The 16,317-nt window shown below is 44.1% G+C and overlaps 1 protein-coding gene across 4 annotated transcripts in view; it reads right to left on the bottom strand.

Moving 5' to 3' along the window:
• LOC110503320 (A-kinase anchor protein SPHKAP-like) overlaps positions 1–15,367 on the bottom strand; it is a 47,540-nt gene extending 32,173 nt beyond the window's left edge. For all 4 annotated transcript variants that reach the window (XM_036961323.2, XM_036961325.2, XM_036961326.2 and 1 more), the window contains exons 1-3: positions 15,028–15,367; positions 3,786–3,888; positions 1,866–1,976 (exon numbers count right to left, since the gene is read on the bottom strand). In XM_036961323.2, coding sequence (XP_036817218.2) covers positions 1,866–1,976; positions 3,786–3,888; positions 15,028–15,062 — 249 coding nt within the window. In that variant the 5' untranslated portion in view covers positions 15,063–15,367. The remainder of the gene's footprint in view (positions 1–1,865; positions 1,977–3,785; positions 3,889–15,027) is intronic.
• Positions 15,368–16,317: the final 950 nt, after the last annotated feature.

Below are 16,317 nucleotides of genomic sequence, written 5' to 3'. Positions count from 1 at the left end.
CGTGTATGCTCCCTCACTCTGAAGTGTTTAAACCTAAAGATGAATGGATGACTGAGAGCTGTGAGTTTCAAAACAAGAAGAGGAGTGGGGGGTGTGTGTGTGTGTGTGTGTGTGTGTGTGTGTGTGTGTGTGTGTGTGTGTGTGTGTGCGTGCGTGCGTGCGTGCGTGCTTGTGTGTGTAAGTGCGTGCGTGTGTGTGTGTGTAGAGAGAGAGTAGGTGAAACTGGGAATACTTTTGGTGTTGATGGAATAGGATGAGGTAAATAATAGTGATGAACTCTCGTGGCAGATCAGTAGTGCATGCAGTATTTGGTTCTGGGGTCTGAGATGAACAACGACATAGATCTCATCTCTACAGGTGTTTAGAACAGGATCGGAAACATAACTCCGTAACTTCACTGTAACTAGCAGAGCAGAACTAAAGGTGCAGAAGACTTTGGTTCCAAATTGTTTATCCTCCGTCAATGTGTTCACGGATTTGATGGAATTCACTGTGACTATCTCAGCTAGGTAACATTTCTGTTCACTCCATGCATTAAAACATGAGAGAGTGATCAAAGGTGACAAGACCTAGATTTGGTGAGGAGTGACAAGAGAGAACTTACAAGCTTTTATCTTATCACTTTGAGCTCCTGAGTGCATAGTCCCTTTTCCTTCCAGCGCCTTCCACACACACATTTCTGTCCCTATTCAGGAATATACAGCACTATTGTCACATCCTGAACCAGGTGGTTTGGCCATATTGTCTCCATCGAATGGACAATAAAGATATCAGACTTTGTGAAAGTGAAAAACCCAGGATGACATATCAATGTCACCAACTTAGCACTGTGTCCAAGACAATTTCCCTTCAGGGACGATAAACTTGATCCTATCCTCAACACGACCTCTGACCTTAACTTAAATGCATCTGCTGCCGCTGAGTGTGTAATCAATGACAAGCGCATTGTGTCAATGATTCCATAAATGAACCAAATGAATACACTAATAAACCAACCCTTCCCCCGCTCCCCAACTGAAACCCGGAGTAAACAAAAACCATATCCCATCAAGCTTATTAAATCTGCATTCCAAACACTCACTAACACAGACCCTGTTTACTCCTGGCCCAGGGTCTGTAATTAACTAAGCTGATATGGCCACAGGCCTATGACTGTGATAATCCTGGTTAACAGAAGAGGGAGTGAGGGGAATCAACAAACACACAAGCACAACCCCAAGCGTGCACACACACACAAACACACACACACACACACACACACACACTCTCTCACACACACACTTCTTTTACATTTTAATGATTAGTTGTGTAACCCGGGAAGAATTGCGAATTGAGAGGCTGAACAATTTGTCATCGAGGAGAGAGGTGACACACACTCGCGCAAGTGCACGCACGCACGCACACACACACACACACACACACACACACACACACACACACACAGAGGCGATGCTACAGGAAGATGGCTGGCATCTCTTCCTGCTCTCATAAAACACACCAGGGATTTATGGGATCTGGACACATTGTGTAAAAACGTCACTGTCTCATTTCCACACACAACAGGAAGATTAAAAAGCTTTTTAATCGATCCAGAGCTCGGAATGAGACTGAGGGAAAGGACAGACAAACGGAGGGATACCTTTGTTTTCTAGTAAGAACACCAGCCCCAAGGGAGAAGTCCTGTGCAACAAAGTGCTATAAATTGCCATAGATTCGATGGCAGTCAGATAGATACAAATTAAAGAATTCAATAGGATTTTAAAATCATCCTGATGTGCCGAGTAGCCTGTTTTGCATAAAAAACTTTACACACATGGCACACACACGCACAAAAGCACACATGAACACACACACATACTACTCACCGTATTGCTTCTCCCCTCAGCGTCATCCTCCAGAAGGCCCAGCCTGCACAGAGCCTTCTCATTCCTCAGCCAGTACTCTGACGAGTCCAGCACACTGCTACTGCACAGCACCTGGAAGACCCAGATAACACACAGTCTTACACACAGACACATGACTGAACTATTTCTCAGAATGTATAATATAGGAAAGTACATACAAATATACACACACACACACACACTCTCTCAAGCACACACACACGCGCGCACACACACACACACACACACACACACACACACACACACACACGAGTCCCCCATTCACCTTCAGCTGACAATCTTAGTGTTTACCCTCTGGCTATAAAGATCTCTACAGGCCCTTTGTTCAGGAGGTGCTCTGTGGGACCTTCCTCTGTAAGAGGGATCAATAGCCTGTCAGTTAGCCTATTTACTCTCCACATATTTACTGTGTTTTTACTCTTCCCCCGCGGGCTGTTTCAATGGACCCTATAGGTTAAGTACCAAGTCCTGTGAACCTGTGACTTTCAATGACACTCAAGAGTCAAGAGTTCCTTTGCCATCTTATTAAGAGTTATTGATTATTTTCATATTGGGTAAATGGTGCTGGAATCCCTCAGGAGATACAACAGGATATTCTAATCATAATCTGTAAGATAACTTTGATATGTAACCTTTCACATACGTTTAGTCTGAAATTGCCATCCTAATTCATCAGCGATTGAATCATCTTTAACCAATCAGAGTATCAAAGCCAATGACTTTAGGCCGGCTCTGACCCAACCCATCGGTTTCTGGGACTAATCAGAACGGTCTGAATGTGTTCCCATTCTATAAGAAGGGGAAGGGGATACCTAGTCAGTTGCACAACTGAATGCATTCAACTGCAATGTGTCTTCCGCATTTAGCCCAATCCCCTTGAAAGCAGGGAGGAAAACAAATCCGGGAAAAGAAACGCTAGTGGGCTTAGCGTTTGGCCAGAGAGATGTGGTTGGGTAGGGGCTACAAAACAATAGCGAATATAATCATTTCCATTGTGTATTTGTAGGCTGACGCATTCATGCCCCCTGTCCAGTCTCGCCCCAGTGTTGTCCATCTGCTCTGCGCCATGGCCAGGTAGGGGTGACTCGCACTCAAGTGGCCTCATGGTCATGACATCACACAATTGGGCAGAGCTTGGAGTGAGGGCAGGGTAGTCTCCATTAGACCCAAAACGGGGAGGTGCTATTTCAACTTGTCCAATAATAAATGCTTTAGTTTTTCTACGATGTGCACCAATGAACATAACACAGCTTGAGCAGGAGCTTGATATCATCAGAAATATTCACCAGCAAAAAAATGAAGACTGTAATAATATTATTCTACCACATTATTCTACCACATTATTATTATTATGTCTTATTAAGACAATATTTTTATTGTCATGTCTGTCAAGACAGGCGACCTGACCTACAGTCAGGGTTAAAATGTTGTCTTTATAAATATACACTTGGGAGCCATACAGTTTTGTGTCATTGTGCAGAGACTTCCATTACAAATACTACACATAGTATTATGTTTGTATGTTAGGGACAGAGCGGCGAGTCTCAATGGAAGTCATTTAACTTGACGACCTGTCTACTAACGAAGTAACTGAACAAAAAGCAATATTGACTGACAATGCTGCTTATTCTAGAGCAAGGAGGGGGAGCAGAACAGAAGAGGTTGTCATCTCCCCTGAGACCAGTGTTATCTGCCATTTCACTCATTGTCTCCCTGACACAGTGAAATGATAAATCAAACTAGATTACCTAAAACTCCAGGTCCAGGCCCTCCATCATTACTGTCTGTTGCAATGGAACAAACTCTCCCTCACCAGGGAGAGGGACACACACACACACACACACACACACACACACACACACACCGTCCCCCTGTATTTACCTTCTTGCAGGCGGTGACAGAGGATCCCAGGGTGCTGTCTGTGCTGACTCCTTCGGCGTCTCCCGACTCAGAGCTCTCGAACATGGCTGACGACTGGAAGTTACTGCAGGAGGAGAACAAAGTGTGTCTGTGTCAGAACCAACTGAACACAGCCCAAAGCTCCAGGGCTCTGTATGGGCTTTAGAGAACCTATTGGCCTATGGGTGAACACCCTGGCCTGGCGACATGCTCCCTGACATGCCCACTGCCGTAGAGCACCAGCCATTATAAAGTTGCATGAGAGTAACACAACAACTCTGAACTTCTACCAAAAACAAGGGCAAACTCAGTCATAACATTTGTCTTGAGGTGCTTGAGACAATCTATAGTGATCGTGGGTATGTTTACAACCAATATAGAATTGAATGGATTAAATAAATTGTTTATCTGTGAATAATTATCTGTGATCTGTAATCTTAAAGTTAACTTGGAGAAAAAAAAGTGCAAGATTTATCATCAGAAGTTTGTATTAATTAGGATAAAACTGGCACATAAAAAAGGAGGGAGGGACATGAAGACCAGAGAGCCAGCTGGCTCTGTGATCATTACTTTCATGGTAAATTAAAAGTATTTAATTTTGGCACTTGTTTAAATTAGGGATTAACCTACTTAAGTGTGTCTACATTGTATCTTCCCCAAGGTAAGTAAGTCCCTTCCTTAGAGGGGAAATTTGCTGTGCAAACCACGGACCGAAAGTGTTATGCTCAAGCTGTATAACTGAACCTCTATGAAATAGTGTCAAATTATTATTATACCAAATTGTAATATTGTAATAACACAGCTATACCAAGGCCACACATACTGTTGAGTGCCAGTACAGTTAGTTCAGTGGTGACCAACAAAAACACTGGATGGCCATTTTCACACATGGCATCATGTACAGTACCAGTCAAAAGTTTTTCTTTATTTGTACTTTTTTCTACATTGTAGAATAATAGTGAAGACATCAAAACTCTGAAATAACACATGGAATCATGTAGTAACCCAAAAAGTGTTAAACAATTCCAAATATATTTTAGATTCTTCAAAGTAGCCACCCTTTGCCTTGATGACAGCTTTGCACACTCTTGACATTCTCTCAACCAGCTTCATGAGGAATGCTTTTCTGACAGTCTTGAAGGAGTTCCCACATATGCTGAGCACTTGTTGGATGCTTTTCCTTCGTTATACGGCCTAACTCATTCCAAACCATCTCAATTGAGTTGAGGTCAAGTGATTGTGGAGGCCAGGTCAACTTATGCAGTACTCCATCACTCTCCTTCTTGGTCAAATATCCCGTACACAGCCTGGAGGTGTGTTTTAGGTCATTGTACTGTTGAAAAACAAATGATAGTCACACTAAGAGCAAACCAGATGGGATGGCGTATCGCTACAGAATGCTGTGGTACCCATGCTGGTTAAGTGGGCCTTGAATTCTAAATAAATCACTGACAGTGTCACCAGCAAAGCATCCCCACACCATCACTCCTCCTCCCCCATGCTTCACGGTGGGAACCTCACATGCAGAGATCATCCGTTCACCTACTCTGCATCTCACAAAGACGCGATGGTTGGAACCAAAAATCTCAAATTTGGACCCATTTCCACCGGTCTAATGTCCATTGCTCATGTTTCTTGGCCCAAGCAATATCTTCTTCTTATTGGTGTCCTTTAGTAGTGGTTTCTTTGCAGCAATTCGACCACGAAGGCCTGATTTACAGTTCCTCTGAACAGTTGATGTTGAGATGTGTCTGATACTTGAACTCTGTGAAGCTATAATTTGGGCTGCAATCTGAGGTGCAGTTAACTCTAATGAACTTATTCTCTGCAGCAGAGGTAACTCTGGGTCTTCCTTTCCTATCGCGGTCCTCATGAGGGACAGTTTCATCATAGCGCTTAATGGTTTTTGCAAGATCTTGACATTTTCCAAATTGACTGACCTTCATGTCTTAAAGTAATGATGGACTGTTGTTTCCCTTTGCTTATTTGAGCTGTTCTTGATATAATATTAACTTGATCTTTTACCAAATAGAGCTATATTCTGTGTACCACTCCTACCTTGTCACAACACAACTAATTGGCTCAAACGAATTAAGAAGGAAAGAAATTCCACAAATTAACTTTTAACAAGGCACACTGTAACGGTTTTGACTTGAGGTTATTTTTTTATAGGGGTGCCAGGTAGGTTGTGCCTACCAGAGAAAACATTGGTTTCTCCTTTTAGTTTGGGAGGGAATGAGTCCCATCTGGTCCGTCAAGTCTACACCATTACAAAGGACTTATGTAAACGTCAAAAGGGAAATCAACTTTTCATAAACCCTTAAAACATTGAAAGAACTTCAAAAACAACTATTCTTTTGCGTGGGTTGTATTAGCAACATCAATGGATTACACACACATAATAATATAACACAATGAGTTCTGGTTCCTCCAGAAATGTCCTGTACCTCGGGCCTAAAAAGAGTCCAGCCCGGTAAAGGAGTTCAGTGAACTCAAGTGACTTTTGTCACGCAATGTTGGTCCGTTCATTCCGTGTAGCGTAAACCCAGTATTAAATCATACAATCAATATAACCATTTTACCACAGAACTTTAAAGCGTATCTGCTCTTACTAATTCCTCAACTACATCTAACTACATAAATCATCACCGTATACATCATATCAAAACAAATGAAATACCGTATACAAAAAAGGTGGTAGTCAGTCGGTCAGTCAGACAATCCAATCCGCCAACAGATCTCCAGCGGAGAAAGGTCACGAAGAATAGAGAGGAGTAGTCCACGGACGCAAAGAGTGGATCCGATCCTGGGTAAACTCTCAGGCTACAAAACACACGTTTAACAGCAACAAAACAACCGGAATAGAGAAGCTTCGGGAACACATCCTCAGTCACGTCTCCATCACAAACGCCACTTTTGCGCAGCTGATGCTGGCTATTTAATTGGGAATTAAAGGGAAAGCACCCTATTGGAAGGAGAAGCACTGAGACGGCTCAAAATAATTCAGGGCCGTCACACACCCCCTCCCCTGGAAAAAGCCGACCATTGCCCTGGAAGGCACATCTTGGTCGGGGTAACCGAGAAAGGTCTCCTCATCACTTTCCTCTACAAAAATTCTCATGACTTTTTGGAGCTCACGCTCCTCAGCTGAGGGGTCACAGGCCTTAAGGTGTGAGACTTCTGGGTCTGGGAATCCGAGAAAAGTCTCCTCACTTTCCTCTTCAAAGATATCCAAGATCTTGCGGCGCTCAATCGCCTCCAATTCCTCAGCCGAGGGGTAACAGGCCTTAAGGCGTGAGACATGGACAACGCGCATATCTTCACCTGTGTCCTCTTTCACCACTCGGTAGTTCAAAGGGCCCATCTGCTCCACAATCCTATATGGTCCTTGCCATTTAGGAGCGAGCTTGGCAGAGAAGAATTGTTCAGCTTTCGAGTAAGGATGAGAGCGAAGCCACACCCGATCACGAAGCTGAAACTGCATGTCTCGTCTGTTCTTATCATAATTTCTCTTCTGCTTGAGTCGAGCCTGGGTCATGTTCTTTGAGACAAGAGCTCTCAAGTCATGGAGATGGACTACCTGGTCATAGCAAGCAGCGTCTGGAGTAATCTGCTGGGGCTGTAGCACCATATCCAAGGGTCCTCGGAGGGGACGACTTAGGTTCAGCTCTGCAGGTGTGACTCCAGTGGACTCTTGCACAGCAGAATTCAGGGCAAATCGAAACTCGTGAAGGTGCTTGTCCCAGTGTTTGTGCTGGGTCCCTACATAGGAAGCAATCATTGTCTTCAAGGTTCGATTTACTCTCTCAGTGAGATTGGTCTGTGGGTGATAGGCCGTGGTCAACTTCTGTCTCAGGTTCCATCTTTGGCAGGTCTCCTCAAAGAGATCAGAGACAAATTGGGAACCTCGATCAGACAGGATGTAATCAGGCACTCCCCAGCGAGTCAGGATCTCTTTCGTAAGGATGTTAGAGACGGTCCTTGCTGTGGCCTGACGCAGGGAAAAGAGTTCCACCCACTTTGAATAATAATCAACAAACACAAGCATGTACACATTCTGATTGGAGCTTCTAGGAAATGGACCCATCAAATCCACTCCTAGCATTTCCCAAGGTCGGGTAACCACCGTTTGCTGCAACTTGCCAGCAGGCTTTCTACCTTCTGGTTTGTACATTTGACAAACCTGACAGTTTCGGATGTGTGACTTCACATCCATGCTCAGATGTGGCCAGTACAGTAACGCTTGCAACCGCTTGTAGGTTTTGAACCTGCCCAAATGACCAGCTAATGGGTCTTCATGGAAATGTTGAAGCAGTTGTAGGCGTAGAGTTTCAGGTATGTACAATTGGTAGAGGGTTCTGTGTGGTAGTTGTACAACACGGTAGACTTTGTCTTCCAGGATGGTCAGCTTTGTGGTAGGATTGACCATCTTTTCTCCATCTTCCAGGATAGTCTGGTACAAAGCCTGTACTTCTGGATCATCCTGTTGGGCTTTCCATATGGTCTCATCAGAGATGGGAAAGTCTGCTTTGGGCGAGTCTCGACTGCTTGACAGGACAGTAGCATATGTAAGATGCGGGCCACCGTTGCCACAAGCAGGAGCTCTGGATAAGGCATCTGGAACAGTGTTGTATTTTCCTTTCCTGTATTCTACTGCAAAGGTGAACTCTTGCAACCGTAGAGCCCATCTTATGAGTCTGGTGCTTGGTTTGTTGGTCTTGAACACCCACACAAGGGAGGAATGGTCAGTGACCACAGTGAAGTGTCTTCCCTCCAGGTAGTACCTCCACTTTTCCAAAGCCCAGACAACTGCAAGGCACTCTTGCTCGGTTGTGGAGTAGTTCCGTTCTGCTCCATTCAATGTCCGACTGGCGAACGCTAGCACTTCTTCAGTGCCAAGTCCAGTCTGTTGGACTAGGACAGCACCAAGTCCAACATCACTTGCATCAGTGTAAACAACAAAAGGGGAATCAAAGTCGGGATGACCTAAAATGGGAGGTGTGACGAGGTGTCGTTTCAGGGTTTCAAAGGATGTCTGGCACTCTGCCGTCCATAGGAATTTCACTCCTTTTCGCTTCAACGCGTTGAGGGGTTCTGCCACCTGGGAGAAGTTCGACACAAACCGATGGTACCATCCAGCCATCCCAAGGAACCGTTGAAGGGCCTTGAGTGTGGTTGGCACAGGAAAATCTTGTACCGCCTTGGTCTTTTCAGGATCCACATGAATGCCGTCGAAAGACACAATATGGCCAAGGAACTTCAGGGAAGTTTGGCAGAAGTTGCTCTTCTTCATATTCACGGTCAGACCAGCTTCTCTTAGCTTGTCCAACACTGCTTGAAGATCTTGAAAGTGTTGTTCTCTGTTCTGGGAGTAGATAATTATATCGTCCAGGTAGACAAAACAGATCTTCCCTTTGAGCTCACCTAACGCAATCTCCATCAGTCTTTGGAAAGTGGCAGGTGCATTCTTTAATCCAAAAGGCATCACCTTAAAGGAAAACAAGCCCTCAGCACAGACAAAAGCAGTCTTGTCCTTGCTTTCCTGGTCCATCTCAACTTGCCAATAACCACTATTGAGGTCAAGGGTAGTGAACACAACAGCGCCAGACAAGGACTCCAGGATCTCGTGGATGGTAGGAAAAGGATAGGCATCAGTCTGGGAAACATTGTTGGTCTTCCTATAGTCCACACAAAATCTAAGACCACCAGTCTTTTTTGGGATGAGGACAACAGGAGCAGCCCAAGGAGAGGAGGAACGTTCTATTATATCTTGTGTTAACATATCATTAATGAGTCCCTTTTGGATGATTAGCTTCGCTGGGGACAAACGATATGGCTTTTGCTTGATCGGCATTTCCTGTGTAAGGAATATTTTGTGCTTCAGGAGCCCGGTGCGTCCTAGCCTTGAAGTACATACATCAGCATTATTCTGCAGCTGTTCCAACAGCCTTAACTCCTCTGGATGTTCCAGCTGAGCTCTTCTTACAGCCTGTAAAAGGAGATCGTCAGAAGGATTATCAAGGGTTAGTGGTAACGGAGCAACGGCAGAGAAGACTGCCACATTTGAACCCCAATCATGTAACTTCGTAGCTTCTGATTGGAAGAAATGCTTCTTGCTCGGATTGTATGGAAACCAGTAGCAATTGTGTGCGATATCAATCTGGACACCACTGAAGTACATGAAATCAATTCCCAACACGACAGGAAAAGCAAGGTTCTTGGTTTGTAGGATAACCGAAGGAATCATATAGGAGCGGTTACACAGGCGGAACTCTACCTCACTCCATCCAAGTGGTCGTTTAGCCTCACCATCAGCCAGGTAGAGTGGACCTTCTGTCCACGGCTTCAAGTTGTATTGCGGACCTTTAACCTCCTTCCACAGTTTCTCATTGAGCAGTGTGTAGGATGACCCGGTGTCCAGGATGGCTCTTCCTGTCCATGGGCCTATGGACAGGGGTAACACCAGTTGGTGCGGTATGAACTGAAAGGAAGGGGATGTCGATGGGGGGGCGTAGGCAGTGACTCTTGGGATTTCAGCTCTGGTTAAAGCACCCAGAGAAGGATGGTCATTCCTGCGAAGAGAGTTAGGTGTGTTGGCCTGTTGTGATTTGTGGTTTCTGGAAGGGTTTTCGTGATACGGTCTTGGACATGTAGCTGAAGAATGTCCCTTTTGGCTACATCTCCAACAGAACATGAGAGGGGTCATGGCTTGAGACTCTGGCTGTTGTTGATGGTCTGTCTTGGGTAACGGTTTGGGTGTCTGTTTCTTTCTTTGGTCATATTGCTGTTGGCATTCTCTGTCCTTCTCAAACTGCTGTCCCAAGCGAACCAGTCCATCGACAGTGGTGACTCGTTCTCGGAGTTGACTGGCTAGTAGTGGGTTGATGTTCTTCAAAATCAATTTAATGACCTCTTCCTCCTCAATGCCAGGTTTCCACCTTCTGCACAGGGAGTGGTAACCGTATGCAAAGTCACGGATACTCTCTTTCTCTCTTTGTACTCGATTCCTGACTCTGTCTGCCAACTCATCTGTGTAGTCCTCAGACAGAAATGCAGAGGAAAACTTGGCCTCAAAGTCAGCCCAGGAGGTAGTGGTGAGACGTGCCACATCCCACCAGTCTCGAGCTGTCCCATGCAACACATTCCTCAATGTGGCAAGGAGTTCTTCGTCAGCCAGGGGATTGAGGGCAAGAAAGTCACGACATCTTTCTAGGTACATTAGCGGATCCGGACTGTCATCTTTTTTCCCAAAGGTGGGAAATTGCAATTTAATGGGCATCGCCCCCACATGACGTCTACTCAATTCACCATGAACAAACGAGCTAGGAGGGATTGAGGAAGTAGAGGGGGAGGGCGTTATCGGACAATGAAAATGAACACCAGGATGCATGGTGGATTGCATCCTGCAAGGGGTGGCTGTAGCATGGCCTTGTCTTGGCTCTTCAGAGGTGCCAGCTTGGCCCTCAGTGGTCTGAACAGAAGTGGACACTAAAGAAACTCTGTGTAAGGAGTTGTGCCTAATGGAGGCCATGTCCACAGACACGTCATCCAACATTTTAACACAATTAGAGAGCTCTGTTTGCAAGTGGTCTACAGTGTTAACCATGGGAGAAAAACAGAATTAACGTCCTTGAGGACCTCAGTGTGATGATGTTGCAGGCGCCATTGGAGAGTGGCAGTGAGTTGGTTTCGTTGGTAGTCAAACTGCCTGTCCATGGCACCAGTAATTTCCCGTCTTCCACTCTCACTGAGCTCTGTCAGCGTGTGGGTTAGAGTGCTCAGTGAGTTTCTGAATTCCATGGCACTCTGTTGTTGCTCTTCCCTCAGACATTTTAATTTATCGTGGATAAGAGTTTGAAGATGTTGTTGAGTCCGACGAATATCAAGGATGTCACCTTGAAGTTGTAAAACTACAACCTCTGGAGATAAACCAGACAATGGAGGAAGGTTGGGTGTCAGATGGAGGGCTGGCTCAGTACTTTCACACAGATCCATGTCAATAAGTGAGTAACTGGTTAGACCTCCTGTGGCCTGTGGTCCAGACCGAGCATTCAGATTCCCAGGGCTCTGGCCCAAATCAACTCCATTATCTCCATTCCCATTATGTTTTGTGTTGTCAGCTTGATGGTCAGAATGGCCCTGTGTATTCCCATTGACAGGTATGAAATGGATGAGCACATTATCTTGGGGTGAATCCATTGTTTTAATTCCACACAAAATATTTGCTTTGGTTAGTTCTCAATGTTGAGCTGTCCCATCTGGGGTGCCATTTTTTATGTAACGGTTTTGACTTGAGGTTATTTTTTTATAGGGGTGCCAGGTAGGTTGTGCCTACCAGAGAAAACATTGGTTTCTCCTTTTAGTTTGGGAGGGAATGAGTCCCATCTGGTCCGTCAAGTCTACACCATTACAAAGGACTTATGTAAACGTCAAAAGGGAAATCAACTTTTCATAAACCCTTAAAACATTGAAAGAACTTCAAAAACAACTATTCTTTTGCGTGGGTTGTATTAGCAACATCAATGGATTACACACACATAATAATATAACACAATGAGTTCTGGTTCCTCCAGAAATGTCCTGTACCTCGGGCCTAAAAAGAGTCCAGCCCGGTAAAGGAGTTCAGTGAACTCAAGTGACTTTTGTCACGCAATGTTGGTCCGTTCATTCCGTGTAGCGTAAACCCAGTATTAAATCATACAATCAATATAACCATTTTACCACAGAACTTTAAAGCGTATCTGCTCTTACTAATTCCTCAACTACATCTAACTACATAAATCATCACCGTATACATCATATCAAAACAAATGAAATACCGTATACAAAAAAGGTGGTAGTCAGTCGGTCAGTCAGACAATCCAATCCGCCAACAGATCTCCAGCGGAGAAAGGTCACGAAGAATAGAGAGGAGTAGTCCACGGACGCAAAGAGTGGATCCGATCCTGGGTAAACTCTCAGGCTACAAAACACACGTTTAACAGCAACAAAACAACCGGAATAGAGAAGCTTCGGGAACACATCCTCAGTCACGTCTCCATCACAAACGCCACTTTTGCGCAGCTGATGCTGGCTATTTAATTGGGAATTAAAGGGAAAGCACCCTATTGGAAGGAGAAGCACTGAGACGGCTCAAAATAATTCAGGGCCGTCACAACACCTGTTAACTGAAATGCATCCCAGGTGACTACCTCATGAAGCTGGTTGAGAGAATGCCAAGAGTGTGCAAAGCTGTCAAGGCAAAGGGTGGCTACTGTGAAGAATCTCAAATCTAAAATATATTTAGATTTTATTAACACTTTTTTGGTTACTACATGATGACATATGTGTCATTTCATAGTTTTGATGCCTTCACTACTTTCTACAATGTAGAAAATAGTAAAAAATAAAGAAAAACCTTGAATGAGTAGGTGTGTCCACACTTTTGACTGGTACTATATGAAATCACTCCCGGGACCAAGTGCATTTGTCCTCTACATCACAGTAATGTATTTACAATGGTCAATGTAAGAGCTCAGAACACAATCCCAAGATACTCTGTCATTCACCAGGATGCAAAACTGGAACTGATCGCAAAGGTAACGTGCTCTTCTGGACATGCAGCCTAGCCTTGTGTCACAATCACAAACAACACCCTACTGTAACTCATTCCACATATGTGACCCGTAAATCGTATGGCTATTATATGCCACACACAAAGAAAACAGAAATAAATCCCCACAAAATAGAGACAATTGAAGTCAGAATATGCTAAATCTTTAGTTTCGCTCACATCCGCGGCTCGGTAGGCTAACTGATTCCTGAGAATGACCTTTCCAAATGAAGATGGTTAGCTTGACGTTTGGAAAATCAGGATGCACATTTTGCGCGCTGCTGAGCGCCCCGGTCTCATCCGATCCATGTTGAAGCCGAAACACATTTACTCTTCTGATACAAGCGGTACTCTATAACGTTTCATCATCATGATAGGCTCATTGCCTTCGGGTTGTAGATGAGCCCGGTCAAGGCGGTGGAGGCAAGGTGGGCGAAACGGTAATATCGACACTTAATCATGAGGAGATAAGCAGGTTCAGCTCGTGGCAAACTGCAAATGCCCGATGTGATGTACCAAATGTTAGATTTCATATAAGCTATATCTGAATCGCTGTTAAAATTCGTATTTTCTGGTGCTCCTACATTTTATGTTGTTCTCCTAACTTATTAAAGTTGGGAGCACCAGAGCTACCAGTTTTTGTTTTTTTTTTCATTTTAAGAGCCCTTACTATGAATGACGTTTTACAGTAATTGTAAAAGTAATTAACAATTAGGTGAGGTGTTGATTCATGGGAACACATATGACAGGCACTAATTTACAATATTGCCTACGTTTTTAGCTTGGCTTTTATAATGTAGGCCTACAGAGAGACAGAGAACAAGAAGAACACAGAGTGACACCAGAGGAGGGGGTTGAGTTGGCTGCATGCTCAGTGATGTGGGCTGGTGTGGATAAAATGCAAAGGCATTTCTTGACACAGTCTGCCCCTGGCAAACCGATAAAATGAATGCATGAAGTATTAGGCTAATGCATTGATTGACATTTGTCTTTAGGCTACGCTGTATTGCGCATTGAAGTGAATCGAGATGGTTAGGCTGTGTCCCCAAGTGCATGGCACCGCACACGCAAAGTGGGCATTTTTGGTTAGCTGCACGACACAATGTTTACACCATTTTTTCATCATTCAAATAACCATAACATATTTTAAGAGTAGTATAGGCTATTAAAACTGTTACACAGACTACGTAGGCAAATTAAATGCATCCTCTTTGGCAAAATGTAATTTCATGTATAGGTTCGATTACTGTCAATCTTATGTTTTCCTGTTTCAGTTATTCATTTTTCCTAAGGTCCTCTGAGTCTAACGCTCAAGAGCTTGAGCACAGCTCTTGTTTCGGCAACTGCTCTGTGCAAGCTGTACTGATACAGGCTACTGCTCGGTGCAAGCTGTGCTGATACAGGCTACTGTACTAAAAATACTGGATTTGCACAAAACGTTGTTGGCGTATTTTGACTACATTATTGCAGTATTGCAATTTACACATAAGCAACCAATTGCATTGCAACGAAAGGAAATACAAATTTAAAATAGGCTAACATTTATTTGCAGTCAATACGCGAACATTCAATTTTATTAAACTCCCACAACAGTCGCCGTAACCTATTAATTAACACGCTCCGTTAACATACCTCGGCGTCTTCAGAAGGCACTTAGCACCGGCCATCCCGTCCAAGATAAGCTTTCAGAGCCGGAGTTTGTATGTCCTAGGTAGGAGAGGAGCGTAGCAATGCGGTGCGTCGCTGTCCGTCCTGAGGACACTCTCCTGTCCAAATGCACATCCCCGACCGAGGAGAGGATCAATTTCAGCGCTACCGTGACGTTACCGTGACTTCGGGCGAGTGTCTGTACTACGGTCGTTAACAGCGTGCAGCCAGGAGCAAAATGACAGTCCGCTTGAAGAGAAGCGGGAGCATTTCCCAGCATATATATCAAAACACACACGCGCGCAAAGACACACACACACACACAATATATATATATATATATATATATATATATATATATATATATATATTCCCCTTAAAAGGAAACGAGCTGCTGTAGATAAAATAAACATTCTCTACATTTTCATAATGGCTACAAAATATATCTGCTTTATCTTATTGGGCTATTGGTTGGAGGCTGAACTATGTTTTGCTCATTATTTGTATTTGTATTTATTATGGATCCACATTAGCTGCTGCCAATTTTCCTGGGGTCCAGCGAAATTATGGCAGTTTATACAATTTTAAAAACATTTTCCACCATCCCCTAACAATATTAGATTGCTTTACAGTTCTAATATTATTTCACATGAAACAGTGTTCAGACAAACAAGTTGAACAAAGGACAGTTTAATTAATGCACTGGTGTCAGTATAGTTGTCAGCTCCTGAACCACAACAGGCAGAACAAGGTCAGACAGACCAGTGGGTCACACAGGGTATTGATCTGTTTTGTCGACCAGGATATGCCCTATACCACAGCAAGTCCTGACCTAGACCTGACGCCAATAGCTCCGTTGGAAAAGCAGCTTCAGGAGGCCTAGAATATCAGAATAGCCTATCCATGTTAGACAATATCTCATTGCTTGATGTCACTCAATGTAGAGATGAAGCTAAGGCTGCCTTCCAGAGCTCAGACATTGCTGATGCCTGACAGATCTCTACAACGCCTGGATAGGTATTTGAAGTATCAGCTAACTGCATCATATGTTATAGCCATTGGTTGTTGCGTCACCTCGCCTTAGCTGTGGAACGCGGCCGAAGGATTTTTACGGGGACACGTGGCAACTTGATTTTTATACATAGATGAATCCTAATAACAAGCGAACCTTCCCTCCTGCCTTTCCCTGATGTTCTCATATCATTCACTTTATGAAGACCATAATGGCACCTGCGGAGCTAGGGTGTCTATTTGTCAGGCTGACTGCAATTTTAC

Source organism: Oncorhynchus mykiss, chromosome 24 (genome assembly GCF_057628025.1).
Source record: "Oncorhynchus mykiss isolate SJ-2025 chromosome 24, ASM5762802v1, whole genome shotgun sequence".
Taxonomy (NCBI): Eukaryota; Metazoa; Chordata; class Actinopteri; order Salmoniformes; family Salmonidae; genus Oncorhynchus; species Oncorhynchus mykiss.
Note: the sequence above shows the minus strand (reverse complement) of the source record. Positions and strands in the feature narration are given on the sequence as shown.